Here is a 24,740-nt window from a genome sequence, read left to right as displayed (position 1 = left end):
GGGGGCGTAGTGCTAGATGTGGGTAGTGAACAGATTTAGAAGGTTAAGCCTAACTCATAATCTTACACTTTTTAGGCCTCATCCCATGAGGAACAGGTGCTGCATGTACTTGCACGCAGCAGCCTGTTCTTCCCTATGAGAGGACAGTATACCCGTGCGGGTCCGGGTGTCCGCACTTGGACGCAGACAGGCTACTGTGCGCAGTTGCATGGAGTACTTGTCATTCTCGGGACCGCCCTGTTTATGGGTGTGCACGCCGCACGGATGTGTACGGTGTGTGTGTGTGTGTCTTCTTTATTCCATTCCCTAGACCAGGGGTCAGCAACCTTAAACACTCAAGGAGCCATTTGGACCCGTTTCTCACAGAAAAATAAACCCCGGGAGCCACAAAACTCTTTTGACATCTAAAATGAAGATAAAACAGCATATATCGTTTTTTACCTTTATGCTATGTATATAGGTATATGTGGGCTTAGTAACGCACTGGACTCAGGGCTTACCTGGGACCCCACCTTAGTGTGACCCTGCAGAGCACACCATAGATCCTGCACAGCCAATCCGAGACTCTCTATGGTGGGCTGGTCCCTGGGTCCCTTTCCCTGTACCTCCTCCCAACTCCTCTTACCTAGTGCTGCTGCTGCTCCACCCCCTCCCCTGTCACCTCTGCCATGTTACAGCTGGTACAGCTGGTACTCATGTAAGAGGCCCCTCAGACCCCTCACATGGGTACCCGCCATACACACACTCCTCCTCTCCCGCCGCCTGTTACTAGGGATGCAGCCGGGAGAGGAGGTGAGTCACAGGACCCGCCCCCTTGCTGAGAAGCCTGTCAGCAGTGCGGGGCCCCGGGACCCTGCACTGCCGCATATTCCACTAGAGGGTGGCCCAGGACCGGACCTCACTTGACCCCCCACAGCCTCAGGCCCCGGCGGTAGTTCCGTCCCTGGACAGGGAGCCGCATCAGAGGGATGAAAGAGCCACATGCGGCTCCGGAGCCGCAGGTTGCTGACCCCTGCCCTAGACCAAAACCAGCAGCTAACCTTTGCAGTGCAGAGGTTGCCCCACTGCAAGTGTTAACTTTTGAAAATCCTGGAGAACTGCTTTAAAACGGTTACAGACAGGTTTTTTGCCTTTATGCCTACGGTCCCGTGTGATCAAAATAGTGCTTACAGCATTTCGATTGCACCGGACCGCAGGCATCATGTGCCTTGCGCTCCCGTGCGGGTGATCGTATTGCGGCCGGAGGGCGTGGCTACGGTGCCATTCACTTCAATGGTCCGTCACGCCCCCTCCTGCTCCACAAAAAAGTGAGCCGGCCGCAATGCGATGCAGTGCGTTCTGGCCAGAATCAGGCCGGAACGCACTGCATCTGGAGTGAACGGGCCCTCATTCCTTGCTTAAGGGCTGCACATTAGTGCAAGGAGTAATCAGTACTCAAGGAAATTCCCATGTATACATTTTTGGACGCACTTGTAAACAGTTACCCTTTTCTTTATTCCTTTTATTTAGTAAAGGCTGGTTGAGATGGAAACACGATACAAGAAGCAGAGAAAAGAATCCTTGATTAAGGTCACCTCAGGCAGCAAAGGAATACAGATAGAGCCGACAAGACCAAGGAACTCTTGTGCTTTATGAAAAAAAAAAAAGTGGTGTGGAGCAGACCAATAATGTATCCAACTTAGGAAAGGATATGCATCAGGCAGTTCAAGATACGGCTACTAGTCACAACAATAATGTATCCAACTTAGGAAAGAATATGTATCAGGCAGCTCAAGATATGGCTACTAGCCACAACACACTGTGATTGTTTTGGAGCCGAGTTCATTTCTTGAACAGTGCTTCACATTCTACTCTGAAAAAGGGTTTAAGAGACTAAGGATAGCTGACCCTAATCTGTTCCTAAAGGTTATGTAAACCTGAACAATGCATTTTTATTTGCTCCCTTTTGATTTTAAAAAGTATTTTCTTATACATCTTCAAAGAATTACAAGAAGAGTTATGGAGAGGTCTGTGAAATCCATCACAAATTAAGTAGATAGGGCTGACACCACATGTTTAGTAATTCAGGGATTTGTTGTCATGTCAAAGAGGAAGGTAGGAGCATACTATTTTTCTGGCACATCAACCATTATTTCTCTTCTATTCTTTGAAAGACACAGTGGCGATCTTGCATTTCTGACCTTTAGGTTACAGTGCAATGGTCAGAGATTCAAGATCTCTGCTGTGTTCTTTATTAAATTCAGAGAAAAAGATTTAGCAGTGACAACAAAAATCACAGTAAAGATCCTAAATCTCCAACCATCTCCAACCGGCGCTCCTGTCTCCTGGTTGGGTGGGGAGACTCCCTGCAGATGGATATTCAATTACCGGAAAAAGAATAATTAAGTTGGTATTTACTGCATTATAAAGATATATGGTCAGCAGATATTAATGATTCTGATATATCCAATATCATGTAGACTATTGCAAATTGATTCTCATACCCATACAAATACTATAGGTTATCCTCTCCAAATCTTCCTGACGAAGCCTCGGTGAAACGCGTTGAAGACTGGAGCAAGCACAGAATCATGGCTGAACTAATGATATATAGAACAATTATGTACAATTAATCATGCAAATAAGATATGAATATAATGAGGGCAATGACCAATATATGAATTTATAATCATGGTTTCTGTGTGGGTTCCAGGGAGGTTATTTATGGTGTATACATCTATTTATGGTTTTTTATATGGATGAATTTTAGCATATTTATATGTATAGACATTATGAATTGAGTATATTAAAAATGGAATTTTATTATATATATGAATCAATTGACTTTATTATTGGATCAATTCCCTGCTATTCTCCAGTGGTCACCACAAAGCCCCTTTCTTTCTCTTTCCCCCTTTTGATATATATTGCATATATAGGGGTGGTGTCCCAGTTTGTGTGATGGTTCCTAATTTTTGTATTACAACTGCTCCAATTTTAGGTGGCAAATGTCGAGTTGTAAATAATTGCCTTCCCCCCCCCAATAAAAAAAAAAAAGACAAAAAAGACTTGCCTTGGCCAGGAACAATTTGCAGTGCAATCAAAAGAATGAAAAAAGGTCTTACGGACGACTGAAAATCAAAATAAAATAAATATTTGGTCCATCATGCAGGAATTTTGTTGAGTAGGGGAAAGGATGCTTTCTCAGTGTGCAAAGCTGGCCATATGCTGATATTTTGTTCGTTCAACCCGTGGGCTGAACGAGGAAAATATAACAGATTCCTTCATCAACGATTAAGAACATTGATTGAGGCGTCTCCCACTGTCTTCATCGTATTCTGACAGCGGCCGGCGGCTCTGTATGTTCGAAGACTTTCGGACGAGCTCCTTCGATGAGCTGAGGGGATGCTGTCCAAAATTCACAGTGTATGGCTACCTATACGCAAACTGTCAAACAATAAGAAGGAAGCATGAAGGTTTGGAGCTTTTCTGCTGGATCCAGAGTTACACAAAGCAACTGGTACTCTAAACAAAAAGGTAGGTCTAAGTTGAAAGAATAGATTTTAATTCATGGAATGTCCCCTTCTGGGTGCCTGGGACCTCCATGGCATGTGTCAGGATAGAGAGCAGCATGAAGTCAGCAAACATCCATCTTGCTGGTTCATGAGAATGCACAATTTTGAGGCTTGACATATTTGATACATGTTTAATCAATGTAACTTCATTTATATTTTAGAAAAAAACTTGGTATTAATTGGGTTTGTGTACCCTAAAAAGTATGCATTTTTACTAAAAGTATAGATTTGATGAACAGTGGTGCAATTAATGTGACCAAGAACATTAAAAAGGAGAATTATGAGGCGAGTGATTTTCACTCAGCCTCATAATCTGAGCCGACCTGTGACAATGAAACTGTCACAGGTCGGCTCAGTAGATCGGGAAGTGAGCGAACACAACTCGATCAATCCCTGCAGAGAGCCGTGACTGTCACTCATGATTCCGTGCAGGGATTCCCCCCTCCCCTGTCCGATCCTCCAGCGCTGACTGTCGGAACGGATAGGGGAGGGGGCGGGTACAGCTGGCTCTGCCTCTAGTTAGGCAGATCCAGCCGTCAATCCCGCAGCTGGGTGGACCGCGACACCAATGTCGGGATCCGTCCCGGCGTCTCAGTATACCGCGAGCTGTAGCTCGCGGTATACTGAGCTTTGGGTCACGGGAGGACGCTAGTTTGTGTTCTCCCATGACCCTTAGGAGAACTATGGGGAAAAGCCCTGACCCCTCCTTTAAAACTGCTACTATTTTCTTGTACAGGATCTCTGCTTTAAGAAAATATTAATGTTTTGGGTGTTTTAAGTAATCTTCAGGCTCAAAAGGTGCATTTTAACATGTGTTAAATGAGGCAATTACCCTTAAAGGAAATCTAAAAAGGCACCAGTATAACATTAGGAATTCAGAAAAAGCATTGTGAAATAAATAAAAAGGCTTCCTTTCTATGTTCCAAATATTTCTTACTTTTTAAACACTGAATATGCCTGCTTCTGCTGTTTTTATGTGCTTTCGGGTCATCTCAATCTGGGTCATCTCCCACAATGCCTTATGATGCATGTGACATGCAGCTAGGTTCCAGGCTGTAGGAAAGGCTGGCAAAGTAGAGATGTGGGTGAGGATGTGGGCAGGACATTAAGGAGGAGGCGGGCAGCTATAAGGGAGTAGTGGGAGAACAAAAAAAAACAAAAAAAGGAGTGTACTATTTCTAAACAGTGCTTTTGCATGTGTGACTACAATAGGGGATATTAGGAAGGCAGAATGAAATGTGGACAAAGGCATAAAGGAATATTATGTGAATGTGGTCCTCAGCATTTATTCAAAAAGGTATTAAAAGGATAACTATGAGAGGAGTGATTTCCACTCACCTCATAGTTCTAGCCGACCTGTGACAATGAGACTGTCACAGGTCAGCTCAGTAGATCGGGAGGTGAGCGAAACACATACCAGGTTCGCTCAGCTCTCGATCCTGTCACGGCTCTCTGCTGTGACAGGGGGAGGGCTGGATTCCCCTCTCCGATCTGCCAGCGCTGACTGTCGGAACGGACGGGGGAGGGGGCGGGTACAGCTGGCTCTGCCTCTAGTTAGGCAGAGCCAGCTGTCACTCACGCAGCTGGGCGGATCCCGTCATCTACGTCGGGATCCGCTCCGGCGTCTCAGTATACCTCGAGCTGTAGCTCGCGGTATACTGAGCTTAGGGTAACGGGAGGACGCTAGTTTGTGTCCTCCCGTTACCCTAAGGAGAACTATGGGGGAAAACACTGACCCCATAGTTCTCCTTTAAGGGGGACTAAATGGACATAGAAATTTAAAGACACAGGGTGAGAGATGGTAAAATTACATGCTGAAGCAAATCTGAAATTTTTGTTTTAGGACTTTAGCGACTCACTAAAATTACATGGAGGCATATTTTCACTTAGAAAAAGCTCTTGTGGTGTTAAATTTAAACCCCTGCCCTTGCAAAGACGAAAAAGTCTTCTTTTTCATAACTTGATAGAATGGTAATGAAATTCCATTCTGAAGGTAATACATCAGTCCTACAAGAACAGCTGTCAACAACTAAATCACCCATGACGGCAGTAGAAAATGCAGTCTCTTTGCAATACTGCATGAGAGCTAAGAAAGCCGCAGGGGTGCAGAATTCCCATCGCCCGACGCCCGGGACATGCAGTTTCAGGCGCCGGGGCGAGTAGTTTGTTTGTACATTTAGCCCTGCTCCGCATAAGATAAGCAGAGATAAATGTACAGTGGGTAGCCGCCGCTATTTAGCACAGTCAAATACAGTTTTGAGTAGGGATGAACCGATCGAGTATTTGGGCGAGTACTTGTACTCGCCCAAATACCTTCCCTGATACCGGAAACTTCCGGTCAGAGGAAGATTTCCTCTTACCAGCAGTGCCATAGGGGGAACATGGAGCCAGCTTGCCGTGCAATCAGGAAGCGGGGCAGCGAGTAATGACCCGCCTCCCTGATTGGCCGGGAAGCCAGCTCCTTGCTGATTGGCACGGAAGCTGGCTCCATGCTAATTGGCTGGGAAGCTGGTTTCCCTGCGAAATCACAATCAAGCCAGCCAAACAACATGGAGTCGGCTTCCCTGGCAAACAGGAAGCCAGGTGGCAGGTCAATACCCGCTTCCCAGCTTCCTGATTGAATGGGAAGCCTGCTCCATGCCAACGGAAGTACCGGTACGTATTTAAAGCAAAATATCGGTACTCGTACATCACTAGTTTTGATGAAAACTATTTTTTTGCATTGGGACAAGTAGATTGTCAGGAGGGACAGGTAGATTCGGACCCGCTTTAAATCTTTTCAAAAAAAACACCCATGGCTAAGCCTATAGCTGTAACACACTCCTGGCCCTACATGTCTCATAGTAGATATTTCATGCACTCAGTGGGACTAAAAATCAACAGTGGCTGGTGTTGAGAGAGACAGATTCTCTTTGAATGTCTATTCAGATTTCTGAATCCTACTGTACACCACTCAGATTTTACATTCTGCAAGTTGTTGCTAAGAAAACTGCAGTTTCTATCCAGCTTTCTATATGCTGTTTTCCAAGTCCATGTTTTCTGGGAAGCAGCCAGATTTGCAAATTAATCCCCAGAACCTCCCACAAGCAACCTGCTGCTTCCTTTTAGCATGACATGTTTTCTTCTACAGGATACATGCTATCTTGCAAACAATATGTCTGCAAACAATATCCAAGCTTATTATAATGACAGTGTTCTTACTCAACTCGTTTAACAAAATCATGCATTTTTAAGTAGGACTGCCATCAGTCCCTTTACTCCTGGTTGCTAAAAATCAAAAGTACACAGAAAACAGATAGTGAGGAATGTTTTCAGTAAAGAAGATAAAACATTTTTAGTCAAAGAGAAAAAAAAATAAAAAAATAAAATATGTGCTATTACATTTAACCTTTGGGTAACAAGTTCGCATCAACTGCTTATTCTCCAGGAAGGCGCAAACTGCTTGTTTGCTCCTTCCTGGAGAACAGGTAGCGAATTTTAAACATAAAAGGGTTGCCCCTTCGATCCACTTCATGTCTTCTGCAAGACTGTAAATGTTGAAGGTCTGCCACTAGAATGAAGAGCTGCTGCCAATCATAGACATTTTACAAATCCGCAACACCGACACCTCACGAAATGTTGTGCTGTTGCTACTGCCCCTTTTATTTCCTATCACTTTTCCCTCCTGATAGCTGATGCCCTGATACAAGACACACAATAGCATAATCTTTTCCACTAACTGGTGAATGTTTGCAAAACTGGACAATAGGTGTAAAAGGGGACAGCCATTTCTGAAACCAGAGCAAAAAACAAAACAAGGTCTAAAGCGCTACTACCAGTAGTTAACAGGGTTTAGGGGGTGCTGAGGCCAGGAGGGCTTGAAGAATGCAGGATACAAGTGACAAAATCCTCCGTAGGGTGTCAAAGGAGTAGGGGAGAAAGAGGTAACAGTTGAAACACGGGGGGTGAAACCATGTGTAAAAAGTGTAGTAACTCACCATGAGGTTTTCATGGATGTGTTGTCATCGACGTCGGGATCTCTGCAGGGGAGAGTTGATTGGAGGTAGTCTTGTGGTTTCTTCACTGTTGAATTGTTCCTTTTAAGTATTGTATTACCCGCTTTACTGTGTTTCGTGACAGGGTGCTGTGACTTTTCTAGCGAGTATGCCCACTGCTGCCGCTATTGTCTGGTCTTGTCACAATAAGAATATACAGTGAAGAAAATAATTATTTGATCCCTTGCAGATTTTGTAAGTTTGCCCACTTACAAAGAAATTAAAAGGTCTTTGCATTTTTATCATATGTGTATTTTAAATGATAGAGACAGAATATCAACCAAAAACACATGATACAGATGTTATAAATTGACTTGCCACCACGTAAAAATGAGTATTTGATCCCCTACCAACCAACAATAATTTTGGCTCCCACAGACTGGTACACAGATAGTCCTGTCAATTTAAGAAGGTGCTCCTAATGACAACTCATTATGTATATGAAAGACACCTGTCCACAGAATCTCTTACTTTTATTCAAAACTCACCACCATGGGCAAGACCAAAGAGCTGTCAAAGGACGTTAGGGACAAGATTGTAGACCTGCACCAGGCTGGAATGGGCTACAATACTATCAGCAAGAAGCTTGGTGAGAAGAAAACAACTGTTGGAATGATTATTCGCAAATGGAGGGAATACATTATAACTATCAATCTCCCTTGGTCTGGAGCTCCATGCAAGATTTCGCCTTTATGGGGTAAGGATGATCATGAGAAAAGTGAGGGATTAGCCCAGAACTACACAGGAGGAGCTTGTGAATGATCTCAAGGCAGTTGGGACCACAGTCACCAAACAACCATTGGTAACACATCACACTGCCGTGGATTGTGATCCTGCAGCGCCCGCAAGGTCCCTCTCCTCAAGGAGGCACATGTACAGGCCCGTCTAAATGATTCAGAGAAGGATTGGGAGAAAGTGCCACCTGGGTGGTCAGGGGAGACCAAAATTGAGCTCTTTGGCATTAACTCGATACGCCTTGTTTGGAGGAAGAAAAATGCAGACTATGACCCTAAGAACCCCTACAATCAAGCACGGAGGTGGAAACATTATGCTTTGGGGCTGTTTCTCTGCTAAAAAGGTACAGGCCGACTTTGCCAGATTGAGGGGCCAATGGACGGGGCCATGTGTTGTAAAATCTAGGATGAGAACCTGCTTGCCTCAGCCAGAACACTGAAGATGGGTCGTGAATGGGTCTTTCAGCATGACAATGACCCAAAACATACCGCCAAGGCAACAAAGCAGTGGTTCAAGAAAAACACATTAAGGTCATGGAGTGGCCTAGCCAGTCTCTAGACCTTAATCCTATAGAAAATGTATGGAGGGAGCTGAAACTTCAAGTTGCCAAGCGATAGCCATGAAACCTTAAGGATTTAGAGAAGATCTGTAAAGAAGAGTGGACCAAAATCCCTCCTGAGATGTGTGCAAACCTGGTAACCAACTACAAGAAACGTCTTACTTCTGTGCTTGCCAACAAGGGATTCTACACCAAGTACCAAGTCATGTTTTGCTTGGGGATCAAATACTTATTTTACTCACTGAATTGCAACTCAATTTATAACATTTGTATCATGTGTTTTTTCTGGATTTTTGGTTGATATTCCGTCACTATAATTAAAATTACACCTATGATAAAAATATAGATCTTTCAGCGTTCATTTCTCTTTAAGTGGGCAAACTTACAAAATCTGCAGGGGAGCAAATAATTATTTCCCACATTGTATAGTAGCTTTCCTATTGCTTTGCGGGACGTCATTGTTGGGTAGCAAGTTTTCTGCTTCATTGCTCTTTTGGTAGCCTGGTTCCATAGGTGTTTTTACTTTCTTTGCAATTTGAATGGCTCCAAGGTTCAGATGAGTATACCTTTTTTATTTTTGTACCTAGACCAAAACAAGCACTTAACACTTGAAGTGCAGGAGTCACCCCACTGTAAGGGTTAAGAAAGATTTAAATGTGGGGGCTGCATTAGTTTTCTTTTTTTAGATATTATTTTCCTTTATTTTCACCTGGTGATTCTGCCAGTAAGTCTTTTTTTTTTTCCAACTTGCTTTAACATAGCAGCTGTCCAGCAAAAGTGGCAGTTGAGTGTTGAGGCAAACCATTTATCACGGTCAAGGGTGCTTTCAATGGTTAGCTTTTATTCATTTATGTAAAACTTTTTTCCTAAAAAAGGAAAAAAAAAAAACAACAACTTTTTCTGTAAGTGCCTAAAAACTATTAGCTGCACTTTATCTTTAAGTTGTTAGTCATGTACATCTAACAGTACCCTCTCCACAGAGTGGCAATGCTTGTGTTGAAGGGTGACACCATTGCTCCTCTATACAGTGGATCCACCCAAAGATAGAAAGTGTTTTACTAGAAGGATCAACAGGTGAAAATAAGGGAAAAAAGCCTAAATTAACCCTGAAAACTAATGTATATACAACATTTATGGATTGGCAAGATGCTCTTTAGATATGCTTTAAAGTGCAAACACTAATGATGAACTTCTCTTATTTTCTCTCTCTGTGGACTACAGATCACCTTCCCCTGCGTAATGTAGATGAGGAGAGGGGGGGGGGGATCAGATACCTCCCGCACTAGCTATTCTCAGTCATGGCTAATCACTATTTACCCCGAGATTTATCAAAAGAGGATATCGGGTATAGTATAATGAAATCCACAGACATGTCATTATCCAATCCATCACCCATCTCCAGAATTTATTGAAACAACAGTGTAAGAGTGCAGTCATGCAAGGCTGTCCCATAGGACCATATTCAGCCCTATTAACCATGGAAAATGGTTACAGTGGAGTATTTCTGTGTAAGAGAGAAACTATTTTAACCAGCAGACATACAACAACCCATTCACAGTCAGAAAAAAAAAATTCACAGCAGTAACATGCAATCAAACTGGTTCACGCAATAAACTGATAATTTTTCCAAAAGATTGTTATTGCCTACTTTATAATTTCATCAGGCCATTTCTAAAATAATCCCTACTACAAAGTAAACGGAGCATATGATAAAATGACACCAATGCTGGGAGTTACTATTACTGCAACGATGGGGCTACTCCAATTTTCTCTTCAGTGTGCTTTGCAGTAAAAATTACAGCAATATTGGAATTTGTAGGCATTGAGGTGTGTCACAGTCCAGAAATGGGCTTGTTTGAAATATTTTCTTGTCTTGAAAAGACATCAACTCATGCATAATAAACCTGGTAGGAAAGGAAGAACAATTTAGCATCTTAATCCTGGGCACTGGATGAATTGTCCCGAAACTGCTGGTCCTATATTGCATGCTGCCACTTCCTATTTAGTAGCAGCTACTAAGCTTCTCTCATTTCAGTGACAATTGTAAAATGTTACACTTTCTGTCCAGAAAAGAATAGGCACCAAGATTTAAAAAAATCAGAGTGAGTCATTTTACCCATCAGGGACACAGACATCAATAAAAAAACCTAACACCTGAGGTTGCAAACCTTCACCGCTCTACCAAAAACTAGACAACCATTCTGGCTGGAGTTCTCAAGCACAGGGTAAAACAACAGTGTTGCTGGTAAAGGAAACCCATAATTACGAGTATCAAAGTGTGAATGACAGAATTGAACACTATTTACATATATACACTATATTGCCAAAAGTATTGGGACACCTGCTTTTACACGCACATGAACTTTAATAGCATCCCAGTCCTAGACTGTAGGGTTCAATATTGGGTTGGCCTACCCTTTGCTGCTATAACAGCTTCAACTCTTCTGGGAAGGCTGTCCACAAGGTTTCGGAGTGTGTCTATGGGAATGTTTGACCATTCTTCCAGAAGCGCGTTTGTGAGGTCAGATACTGATGTTGGACAAGAAGACCTGGCTCGCAGTCTCTGCTCTAATTCATCCCAAAGGTGTTCTATCGGGTTAAGGTCAGGACTCTGTGCAGGCCAGTCAAGTCCCTCCACCCCAAGCTCGCTCATCCATGTCTTTATGGACTTTGCTTTGTGCACTGGTGCGCAGTCATGTTGGAGCAGGAAGGAGCCATCCCCAAACTGTTCCCACAAAGTTGGGAGCATGAAATGGTCCAAAATGTCTTGGTATGCTGATGCCTTAAGAGTTCCCTTCACTGGAACTAAGGGGCCAAGCCCAATCCCTGAAAAACATCCACACACCATAACCCCCCCCTCCACCAAACTTGAAACCTGGCACAATGCAGTCAGACAAGTACCGTTCTCCTGGCAACCGGCAAACCCAGACACGTCCATTGGATTGACAGAGAAGTGTGATTCGTCACTTCAGAGAACACGTCTCCAATTCTTTAGAGTCCAGTGGCGGCATGCTTCATACCACTGCATTTGGTGATGTAAGGCTTGGATGCAGCTGCTCGGCTATGGAAACCCATTCCCTGAAGTTCTCTATGCACTGTTGTTGTGCCAATCTGAAGGCCACAGAAAGTTTGGAGGTCTGTAGCTATTGACTCTGCAGACAGTTGGCGACTTCTGCACACTGCACACGCTCTGTCATTTTATGTGGCCTACCACTTTGTGGCTGAGTTGCTGTTGTTCACAGCCGCTTCCACTTTGTTTTAATACCACTAACAGTTGACCATGGAATATTTAGTAGCAAGGAAATTTTACGGATGGACTTATTGCACAGGTGGCAACCTATCACGGTACCGCGCTTGAATTCATTGAGCTCCTGAGAGCGACCCATTGTTTCAGAAATGTTTGTAGAAGCAGTCTGCATGCGTAGTGGCTTGATTTTATACACCTGTGGCCATGGAGGTGATGAACATAGCGAATCCTGGGATGTATTTCACAAACACTTACCAGTCTGATGGGCAGTGTGTCTGATGTACTCTAAACATCACTATGATGCAACCATGCCTCTGATTAGCGAATACTGTTCACCAAAATTCAGTGTTTGGATAAAAACAATGACCCTTTCAAAGACAAATCTTACACATCATGGCAGTTAATGGGTTAATGCTAGCTCAGGGCTGCAAAGAACAGCCAGCCCTGCTTCATATAGCACAAGTGATGTCTTTACAGTCACCAAATTACTTCCACATACTCTACACAGTGGGGTGCCCCCTCCTCCCAACCCCATGGTTCCAAGGCTCATTTGCCTCCTGTTGGAGCCCTAGGACCAAACACCAATTGCTCAACACATAGGTATCATCCCTGTGCAGAGTGAGAGGAAGAATAACAGGGCCATCATTAATGGTTAACTCTAAACTGATGATTTGTAAAAGGTTTTTAATGCATCACCAATGTACAATTTTAGGTATCAGTATTTCACTGATGTGCAATTTTCAGGCTTGACATATTTTGTATTTAATTACCCTACACAGTCTCATCTTTTATTTCACAATACATGGAAATGATAATTAATTTGTGTGCATTAAAACTAATTTGTGTATTTTTAAAGAAAATATTGATCTTTATTTTACATGTCTTATGATTTCAGAAAGGATAAATAGTTTGGGGGGTTTCAAGCCACAAACTTTGTGTGTGTGAAAACTGGAAATATTGATTCAGCAGTGAGAAGATTAGGCAAGTTCAATGGTAACTCTAAAAGGAGATGCAGAGGCCCACAGCTGAGCTGGGAGAATCAGTTCATAGGACAAGTACAACCGAGATGCTACATAAAGTGGAGTTTAAAAGGGTGAGGAGAAAATAGATTGCTTAAAAAAATCTGTTTGACATGTCTGTCATGAGCCTTCTGGCATTCATCACACATGTAGAAAAGGGTTCTCTGGTTTTATAAGGACCAACTTGAACTTTCTGCCCTAAGCAGTATAGGTCCACTCATGGACACACACAATAGGTTGGACTTGATGGACTTATGTCTTTATTCAACCTCAAATACTATGCAACTATGTAAGCACATCTCGTACAAGGCGTACATTGCTCATCACCTTGAGAACACCAACCAAATGATGAAACATGGTAGTGTTAGCATAACGTTGTGGAGGGTAACTTTTAATTTCCAGGGACTAGAAACGTGGTCAGGTTTGAGCACAAGATGACTGGAGCAAAGTGCAGGTGAATTCAAGAGAAAAACTGCTGCTGCTGTCAAAATTAAAGAAAACAAACAAAAAAAACAGCATAGGAATGCATAGCTAGATTGCTATTGGCTATTTCAATTTGCAATATCCAATAGCAAGCTGGCTATTGCACTCGCCCTCTACTGCTGTCAATCACTAGAAGAGGACCTGATAGAGAACTTCAGGTCCCCCTATGCTGATTGACAGCAGCAGTGGGCGGGTGCAATAGCTAGTCTGCTGTTGGTTGTTGCAAAGTAAAATAGCCAATAGCAATCTGGCTATGCATTCTTATGCCGTTTTCTTTTTTCTCTGATGGCGGCCCCGATGTCAGAGAAAAAAAAACAAAAAACCACAGATCACAGGGAAAGGTTTACTCTGCTAGATCGAGCAGAGTAAACCTTGCTGGGAGAAAATGTTTCTCTCCCGGGCGGTCGTGAGCCGCTATCTAATAGCGGGAGACTCCCGGAGCGCCTGGGAGAGTTGGGATGTCTGCATAAGACTATGGCAGAGGTTCACTTTACTACACGACAATGACCCTACAATAATATGCAATGTCATATTATTCATTCTTTCCATATACTCTGAGGAAATAGAGTTTGTTCTACAAAACACATCAAATTAACCACTCCTCTACAACCTACTAAAAGCATATTCTGGAAATTAGTTTGTTTTTCAACAGAATAAGCAATAAGAAGCAATGCACTCTAATACATTTTGGGTAAACATATGGATTGATATGCTGTAAATTACATTTGGAAATCTATTGCAATATTGTTTGAGAACTTAATTTAATATTTTCTATGACGAATGAAGAAAATGATTTTGTTTTTATAACATCTCGAGCACCTTAAAAACCCCATGTGTGTGTGTAGTGTTAGCACTGTATATTAAGAGGAATGTGGTGTTGTAAATCTAATAATGTGATACTACAAAATGTAAAGCGAGACACTGCAGAAAAACATTAAATGGGCGGGATAACCAAATACAGATGATTCTTGGTTAATTACACACTTACCCAGATCTGCAGCTTGATTCTTTTATCATTCCTGTAGATGGTTTTGACTTTGAAGTCTATTCCCACCGTGCTGACAAATGCTGGGGTGAATGAGTCGTCTGCATATCTGAAGAGGAAGGAGGTTTTACCCACGCTGCTATTCCCAATAATTAAGATCTTGAACATGTAATCAAAGTTCTGGTCCGAGGATTCTTTTTGCCCATAACGGGAGTCTGTAGCTGATGCCATCTGTACAAAGATGCATTTCGTCCAGGTGCTTTTCGTTAATTACGGCTAAATTAATATTGCGATCATCGGGGCAGGATGGGGCTTCCGTACGAAAATCGTACGGTTATTCGATCATCGGACGAAACGTTTCGCCCGATAATCATAAGGTGTATGGGCACCTTTAGGAATTACCTGGATACCCGAATATATCAGTACAATGATAGCCCGTCCTTAATCACTCAAGTGCCAGCTTGTGGGATGTTGCAAGAACACCAATGTTAACCTTACAAAACTCACCAATATTCAAATATCCAAACATACAACTATTTCATTCTATTAACAATTCACTAGCCCAATGCTCAATAAATGGATACATCATACTTTCTACCTTTCTTTTGCTTGTTAGTCTGTGGTCCACTCCCTACCTTCAACCCAATATGCCATACTGACCTTCTTTGCCCAACAAATAGTCCAACGTACTCTCCTTAATGAAGAACTCTGTGCAAAAATTTTCTTAACCTTTGCAGTGAGGCTACCTCCACACTGAAAGGGTTAGGTGCTCATTTTCGTCTAGGTGCAGAAATAAAAAAACTGTACACACCCTTGAGGTATGCTACTGTGATATCGTAGATGTTCTACAGCAATGGTTCTCAACCTTTCTAGGGCCGGGACCCCTTGGTAACATTTGCCAAGTTGTGGTGACCCCCCAACAGAGCACTGGACCCGGGACTTAGTAAGGCACTGGACCCGGGACTTAGTAAGGCACTGGACCCGGGACCTAGTAAGGCACTGGACCCGGGACTTAGTAAGGCACTGGGCACTGTACCCGGGACTTAGTAAGGCACTGGACTCGGGACTTAGTAAGGCACTGGACTCGGGACTTAGTAAGGCACTGGACTCGGGACTTAGTAAGGCACTGGACTCAGAAATAAAAATAGAAGCACACTCACAAGAATGCAAGCCCTCCCCTGCCCCTGCTACCTGCTCTGTCTCCATGCAGCTTTCTCAGCCCCAGCACTGCTAAGATGCCCGCTTCCTGTAGAGCCTGCACTGTACGGGAGGCAGAAAAGTCCTGCTGTAAACACTCCCTGGCTACTAGATGTCAATGCAGCGGCCAGGGAGTGTGTACAGCGGCACTTTTATATTCACAGCCGTTGCTGTCCTCCCGCTGCTGCGCAAGTAGGAGGCGGAGGAGGCTCTCACCCAGCGCAGCAGAAATGGACGTGGCGACCCACTCACGATCCTGTACTTTCTTCTTGCTTGTACTTTTTATTTTTATAAACTTGAATTATGTAAAAAAAAAAAGAAGGTTGTACACGCCCGATCATCGCAGCCGACTCGGCTGTTAGGCCAGTCTTTCTAGCCTGTCTTCACCAACGATCCAGCGGTCTAAAGTCCTCTGACTCATGTCCAGAGTTCTTCTTTAAAGTATAGGCCTAATCACTAAAATCTCATATGAGCTTTGACATGATAATGTAATTTTAAACTAATTTTTTAATCTGCAGTTTAATTGTAGTACTTCCTGGTGATCCTGCTAAGAAGGTTCTTGTTCTGCCACTTCCTGTTACAAGGTAACAAACATGTGTCCCACAGTTGTACTCCTGTGTTGTCACAGTCATGGCTGTCCTGTTACTTTCCAGTCACAGGATGGGGGTTCAGTAAACACACCATTATATAAAACTTAACTATAAGTGGTTTCATCCACCTGGCTGTTCAATGGGTCCTATAAATCTCAGCACTGGATGGACACAAATGCAAATAATCTAGCAGGGAATTTACCAGTATTTACGTCATCTGTGTATTTAGCAGTTTGGCCAACATCCACCTCTGATATCGGTCACTTAGGGGTGTCTGCAGAGGTCAGAGACCCACAACTTTTTCCTGGTCTGACTGTAATCATCCCGGTTGGACAAAGATCTTACTTCAGGCGCGGACAAATTAATTTGGAAACCAGGAGCCAGAAGGATTTTTTTTTAGGCAGCCCCATTGACAACAACAAGAGAAAACCTTGAAATTTAGGCGTCAGCTGTAATTTTTAAAGAAGCATTGAATACCTGGTTTCTGGGATTAGTCCAGTCCTGTGTTAAAGGAGAACTATGGGGCAACCTTTTTTGTCCATAGTTCTCAGGGTCATGGGAGGACATATACTGTGTCCTGTGGTCGCCCAAAACTCCAGTATATAGCAGGCTATTGCCCGCTATATGCTTAGAGTGCAGTGCCACTCCACAACTGGGATGGATCCCAACAATACTGTCGAGATCCACCCTCTTTAGTGGCAGAGCCGGCTGTGACCGCCCCCTTACCATCTGTCCCTCCAGTCGGCGCTGGAGAAATGGAGAGGGGAAAGGAGGAATGCCTTGTGGAGCAGTGACTGACAGTCACCTCTCTCTGCAGGGAGAGGATTGGGAAGTCAGCGATCGACGGTGTGTGCTTGCTGGCTTCCCGATCAATAGAACCAACCTGTGACAGCTTCTTTGTCACAGGTCAGCTTGAATTATGGGGGGGGATGTGCTTTTCTCTCACCCCATAATCCTCCTTTAGAGCCCATTCACACCAGGGAGGTTGCAGATCAACACGGTTACCACGCTGATCTCAAAAGGGAGTTTTGGGAAGTTCTTAACTGCGTTTCAGCGTTGAAATGCCCAAAACCGCGCTGATTGGCGCGGTTCCACAGAAAACTTTATGGAAACTGCACTGATCAGCGCTGCAAAAATAGTGCAGGGAGCAGTACGGGCGGGGGGGCAGTTTCCAAACATACTATCTCCACAAGTTATGAATGAACAGGAACACTCAGTATAGAGGACTCCTGTTTATGTATAACAGAGGATGCAGAAAAAGAGATTGGGGACTTTGTGTCCTCAATCTCTTTTTCTATTTTAAAAGGGAAATATCAGGGGTCTATTTAGACCCCTAATATTTCCCAGAAGCCCCTAAAAGTAAAGTAAAAAATTATATAACAAAAATGAATAAAAAAAACTAGTTTATTAAAAATTTAAACATTTTTTTAAAAAGTTAGAATAAAAAACATTTTCGGTTTCGGCCTGACATTTTTTTTCATGTCGGTTTCGTTTTTGAAATTTTCATGTCAGTGCACCTCTAATTTAGATCTATCTAACCCTTCACATTGTCTCAGTCTGACTCTTTCAGCTGGAGAGTCAGCATTCTGAAAGTTCCTGACAACTCCAAGACCTCACATACTATCTGCCAGTAACTCAGCGTCCTTCAAGTTGAAGTTTAGTTAAAAATGTTTTGGGGCATAAAGCGGCAGGGACATAACTTACCTCTAAAGAAGACTATCATATGGACCACTGGCTGCTGCTTACTGTAAAAATCATCCCTTCACTGATGCTGATCCAGGCGCTGAACTTCCGTTGCTACATGGATTACCTGCCTTCGGTCTAACAGTGAAAGGCAGAATGATCACTCTAGCGCTGCCCATGGCCTCTACTCCTAGAACAGGCGAACTACCAGAATCACATCGACCGGACCCTGGCATTCCGCCACTCCCCCAGTTCAGAACTCAGCTTCTGCACGTGCACACACAAAAACACGACAGGAGACAGCCTGCTCCGCTCATATAGCCACCCCCACAGCAGCCAGCAGTGGTACCGGGATCTGAGGGAGGCAAACAGGATATGGCACAGGAGGAAGATGAAGGGCTGGGGCGCAGGGAGTTTGTGAATGCTCCCCCACCCAAAGTGAACCCCTGTGGCGCATTAGCAAAACTCAGCAGGCCAAAAAGCAAAGCAAATGACCTGTGATCCTAACCCTAAATGTATCAAAGTGGTGAGTGAAATATTTAACAATTCATTGCATTACACACGTTCCTGTAAACAAATCATTGATAGCATATTAAACTGCATGAGGCAAATATGTTTTGAGGAACAATATGACAGTGGAGAGAAAAAATATTTTCTTTATAGAAATAAATTTTGTATTGTAATGCGTTACTACCGTGCTCGGCGTTCTTTACTTTTGAGCGCTGCGTTCTTTAATACTGAACCGTATGTGATCTCACCTATGAAAACCCTTTCTGAGTGTCATCTACACTCAATGTTCTCAACTGGTGGGTTGTAACCCAAAAATGTGTTGTGACCCCATGTTCAGTGGGTTGCCACATGCCTCAAGTGCACTAGGTGTATAGCCCAGCACTGTAAGTTCTCGTGCCACGCAGCAATTCAAAATATGCTGCCTGGTGCCAATCGTCAGATTGAGATGGGATGGGCTGGGGGTGTGGCCGGGAGGGAGCTCCATCCACACATGCATTGCTTACAGCAATGCGTGACCGGAGTGACATCCCATTCTGACTCCCGGTACCTCTAGAGGGACTGCAAGGAAGCTATACAAGCAATGTACCTATAGATGGAGCTCCGTTACAGCAGCCCACACTGAACCCCCAAACATTTTTGGGGCGTGTGAGATTGTGTCTGTGGTTGTGTGTGTGTGTCAGTGTTTTAATCACAAACTACCATGCAATCGCACCTACTGTTTGTTCTGGTGCGCGAGGTGCATTGCGTTGCCATTCATTTAAATGGCATCCCAAAACACACCTCCTGCCCACAGTTTGATCGCTTGAACTGGAACATGCAGTTCCGCAATGCCGTGCGTTTCAGTGTGGTGCGACTTGGGTCACGACTTAATGGCCAAAGACAAATTTGTGTCCTGAGGTTATACAGGTTGAGAACCACTGATCTACACCATGTGCATATCTCCATGTATAGCGATCAGCAGGGTTGAAGGTGTGTTTCCACACATCAAGAGAGGGGCATTTTGAGGCTATTTTAAGCCTCCTTTCTTCTCCGCAGCATTCAGAAAGGCCCAGTTGAGCCACATAGGAGGGGCTTTAATGAGGCAGTTTCTAGCCTCACCTCCGTGGCGCATGAGTGTCTTTAGACCCGCTTCTGTGCTCCTGCTGCTGCGGCGGCACCTCTCCTGATCCCCCATGGAGGTGAGGCTTGAAATCACTTCATTCAAGTCTCTCCTCCATTACATATTAGAAGGGGCACTGCTGGGAAAATAGAAGCAAGCCCAGAAGTGGCTCTTTAATTAACAAAGCAACACTGGAGAATGAGGTGATTTGAAGCCCATGAACTGATTGGCTCCTTGTGCTGCTTCTTCCTCTCTCACTTCAACCCTGCTGTACAGGGACAGATCGAATTCAGGTAGTCACACTGCTCGCTTTTAAAACTGCATATCATGTAATAACGAGCTGCAATAATTAGCGTCTTTAATTTCCAGAGTTCAGCTTTATTGTGGATGTACCTTTACTCCACATAAGTCTGGCAGCACAGTTGAAGCAAAGCAGAAAGCAACCATTTAAAAGTCTATACCATAGTGCCATATGATGCTGCTGGAATAAAACAGGAGCAGAGGAGGCAAACTGCACTGAATTATAAGAGGAAACGTGGCCACATTGTAAAATGCTTCAAATCCTGGTATATAAGAATGGCAGAGGAAAGGAAATAATAATAATAATAAGCAATGTTTTTGAATAAGGATTGTTAACTATTAAGGCACATATAGTATAAAACTAGGGCTGCAACTAACAATTATTTTCATAATCGATTAGTTGCCTGATTATTTTTTCGATTAATTGGATAAAAAAAAAATAGATAGCATCCCTAATTTAAAATAAAATACACAAAAGGGAGTGTTACAAATATAAAGTTTAATAAAACTGCATGCACAATTTTTTGCAATTGCACCGCATGGAAAGCATGGCATTGCGGCACCACATGTTCTGGTGCGGCTGGACTACACTGTGGGTAGGGGGCGCGTTTAGGGTGTCACTGAAATAAATGGCAGCGGTAAACTTTTTGATCTTAAAAAAAGAAATCTCTTTTCCTGCAGCCCCAGCACTCAATGAACTGGAGGCACTCAGTACAGAGGCTTCCTGTTCCTTCATATAGGAGATATTAAACAGATACTATATCCACAATCATAAAATGAACAGGAAGTGGTGTAAAGCACTTCCTGTTCATTCATAATTGGGGACCCAGTATCTAAATACTATGTCCTCAATTATTTATAACATCGTAGTGATCACTACTGATCACTGCAATGTTTGACTATTACAGGGAACGATCAGCAAATATTTCACATATTTCCTAATTGTTATGCAGCTCTCCTTCCCGCACCGCCCTTTTTCCTTCCCGCTGGGTGCCGGTAGGTGGATCGCCTCTCTGTTCCCTCCAATCCCCGATGCCTCTGCCGATACAGGCAGGGGAGAGCAGCGGGGATTGGAGGGGACACAGACCGCAACATTTCAGAGGGCTCCCAGAAAGCGGCAGAGCCGAGGGGGGGGGGGGGCGGTTTGGTGGAGCTTTCCTCAACGTTGGGCACCAGCTGCAGGGGTCTGTATCTCCTCAATCGGAGGGAACACAGAGCTGAAGATACACAGTCTCCCAACGCTGAGAGAGAACTAGGAGACCCAGTCCAACTAATCGATAATGAGAATCGTTGACAACGATTCTCATTATCAATCAATTCGTTGGTTTCAACCCTGTATCAAACAATGCTAATGTCTAAATAACCTGCGCCCAGCAGTGAAAAGGTTACTCTCAAAAGGTGCCAAGCAGGCAATTGCAAAATAAGGGAAGCATACATTATTACCAAGGTTGCCTACCCCTGTGGTTAAACTAAAAATTTGATTATGCCTGTGGCAACCAAAGGTGTGCAGTGCATCATGAGACAACAGCTGGAGTGCCAAGGGTGCTTACCTCTGCATTATTGGATTTAAGGAAAAACGTTGTACTTTATATTTGGATTTCTGTGACATCATTGTCCATTAAAAGGACTCATTCATTTTAACTTATGGAGTGCTGGTGACCTATTTCTTCAATCTTGTACTTTATATTAACACTTGCAGAGAGGGGCTACCCCTGCACTGCAAGGGTTAGGTGCTCGTTTTTGTCTAGGAAGAAAAATAACAAAGATATACTCACCAGAAGCTTCTAGCTGGCCAGCTGTCACAGTGCTCCTTCCAGCCTCTCTCCTGCTCCGCTGCATTGGAATCTTCCTCATCGTCCTCACGTCTATACGCAGTGTATAGACATGATGATTTATGGGACCTTAGACCGCTGCAGCAGAGGGGGAAAGAGGCTAGAAGGTCCGGACTAAGAAGAAGCCGGCTCAGAGCATCGGGTGAGTATAATTATTTTATTAATTTATTTTTTTAACTTACACAAATGAGCACTTAACCCTTGCAGTGCAGGGGTAACCTCACTGCAAGAGTTAAAAACAAAGCAGAGCTACATGCACAGTCTCTACAAAATGAAATCATCCACTTCTATTCAAGAGAGGGCACAGAGAAATATAGCAAATTTGGGCAGCAAGCAGCTTTAAATGGGCCACATTGTGTACAGGCAAGATACCCTACAGTATATTACGAGGCTACAATGCAGAGCTGAGCCAAAGACAACCAACCCCTGCTTGTTAAATGGAGGAGAAACTACTGGATATCACCAAAAAGCTGATCTGGAATCGTTTTCAGCCATTACTGCAGTGGAAGAGGGACATTGAGCCATAGCAAATTACAATTCGGCATGTTTTCCTGCTAAGAAAAGTGCAGACTGTGAATGCCAAGCGGAAGAACCTGCAGGGCTAGAGGTATAGCTGAAATTGTCTGCACGATAAAAAAGGATTACGGCATGGCCTATCTTATTATAGAGAACAGTATTGTCTTTTTTTTTTTTTTAAATACCACGTCCCTCCCTTATGTGCCATTTTTAATGATTCTTCCAAAGCCCATTCCACATAAATTATTTTTATATCTGAAACGACACATGTATGCGTTTATTCTTATAGGGTGATGACCACCAATGAGCCAAAAATAAGAATATATGGAATATACTTAATCAGTTATGTTTATGCTAAATGGCACAGCACATACAAATGGTTATTCTTATACGATGATGACCACCAATGAGCAAAGATTAGATAATGTTAATTATACTGGATGAGCATGCCTTAAAATTGCAATGGACACAATCCACATGAATTATTTTTATTGGAAACGGCACAGCACAGAAGCATATGGTTATTCTTCTAGGATGAAGACCATGAATGAACAAAGATTAGATTTAAATAGACTTGGCAAGTGCCTTCAATATTCAATGGACACACATCCCATTTAAGTAGTGGGCTATAGCTGCCTATTCTGAATGTGCACAGAATATAACATAAATATAAATATAAGTTCTCAATAACCAATGCATATTCTCTGATGTTCCAAAAATGTTTAAAATTATAAGCAACTGAGCTACCCAACCTACACTTTCTTTTTTTTAATAACAAAAACATGCAAGCGCGTGAATTATTTTAATTAATGGACTTGGGTGTATTGTATTTACATGGAAAGCAAATGTGAAAAGTCAATGAAGCCTGGATCACCTGGCTTTCCTAGCTCCAAATGACATTGCTTGACGTCTATATGAACCTACCATAGTCAGAATAGCAGCAATAAAGAAATGATCCCCACCCCCACCAAAAAAAAAAAAAAATTAAAAAGAAGCCAAGTGTAAAATAATCTTGGAAAAAAATGCATTGCTTATTAAATGAAGCACATGAATTATTCAGCATCTTCATTTTAACACCTATGTTTAAAATAGAACTGGTGCTATCAAATATCATACAACCTTGAATAACAGAAATGGAGACAATGAAAGCCCATCAATGACATGCACCAAATTGGCTGTGGACACCCAGCAGATCCCTTCCTCCCAAGCCATGAAATCCAGCAATCCACTGGCAGAAAGGATCTACTTATATGGATGCCAGATGATTACTGCCCCCAATCATACAGAGCTAGGAATAATGATAAGGGAATAGGGACAGCAAAGGATTTAATGCAGAGCTGGCAACCATCGCTGATGGAGATACAAGCATATCATGCCCCATCCCAAGCAGCCCATGGATTTCCAATGCGAAAAGCTTAGGAGCAAAACGCAACCAGCATCCTTCCATGACAAATGAAGGTTAGATCGCGCATCCGTGCAGGCATCGGCATACATGACTGCACTAAAGCAAGCCGACGCTACCTGCTCCTTAACGATTCGTCCTGGAGATCCCTATTTCCACGTTAGCACACGGTGAAAACATAAAGAACGATAAGCGTCAAGTCTTACCCCTCAGTATTCGTTCGGCTCCTATTGCACCAATGCAGCAGCTTTCTCCCTGCACCTGCAGAGCACACGCTGACGTCACTTGATTGGCAGTTGCAAAGTGGTGGTGGGCGTGACTACACAGCACCATCCCCTGCCCCCTCGGTGGAAACGGAGGGATACGATTGGAGCTCCAAGAAAGCCAATGAAAAGGCGCCGCCTGTATTCCTTGTTAAACAGGGGGGGGAGGTCCTGGTTGCCTTGGTGCCCGGGATGGATGTCTCTGCCTGATGTCCCTACCCTTTTTTTTTTTTGTCTCCAACATGGATGAGTGTGAATTATAGATGAAGGAGGCATAGCGGCTGCGGGCTAACAGTACTGTGGTATGGCGGTCGTTACAGTGAAGTCCCTGAATATACAAGCGGCTGCAGCTTATATAATTAGAGGCTGCTCTGAGCTGTGGTAAAGCGCGTCATTTCTAAAGGGCTATCATGAGGTGGTGTATAATGGCAGTGCCGCAATTTGCTCCACACACCGTACAAGACAACCTTACAGCAAGCCACCATTGATAACAAGTCGACCTCAGCCAAGCCTCCACACACGTCACGGTTCACAGCAGCTGTCTGCTGTAGTGTTTAAAGGAAACCTGTGCTGGACGTGTGTGTGTGTATCCCCAGCCCCCATTCACGCGCAGTGTGTGTAAACTCAGCCCCCAATCACCCTTTTAGCATTTTTAGGTGATTTTGAAGCTTTTTATTGCGCATTTTTTTTCACGCGCTTCTGTAGAAGTCTATGGGGCCAAAGGGGCAATTA

General features: G+C 43.5%; 1 protein-coding gene across 1 annotated transcript in view; it reads right to left on the bottom strand.

Moving 5' to 3' along the window:
- Positions 1–24,059, bottom strand: part of RAB3A (RAB3A, member RAS oncogene family) — a 37,122-nt gene extending 13,063 nt beyond the window's left edge. Inside the window, exons 1-2 of the mRNA XM_018568968.1 lie at positions 23,952–24,059; positions 14,620–14,847 (exon numbers count right to left, since the gene is read on the bottom strand). Of these exons, the coding sequence (XP_018424470.1) occupies positions 14,620–14,847 (228 nt within the window). The 5' untranslated portion in view covers positions 23,952–24,059. The remainder of the gene's footprint in view (positions 1–14,619; positions 14,848–23,951) is intronic.
- Between the last annotated feature and the right edge of the window lie 681 nt (positions 24,060–24,740).

Source organism: Nanorana parkeri, unplaced genomic scaffold, assembly GCF_000935625.1.
Source record: "Nanorana parkeri isolate BGI_ZX_2015 unplaced genomic scaffold, ASM93562v1 scaffold1268, whole genome shotgun sequence".
Classification (NCBI taxonomy): Eukaryota; Metazoa; Chordata; class Amphibia; order Anura; family Dicroglossidae; genus Nanorana; species Nanorana parkeri.
The sequence above is the reverse complement of the archived record's forward strand: the minus strand, read 5'-3'. Positions and strand labels throughout refer to the sequence as shown.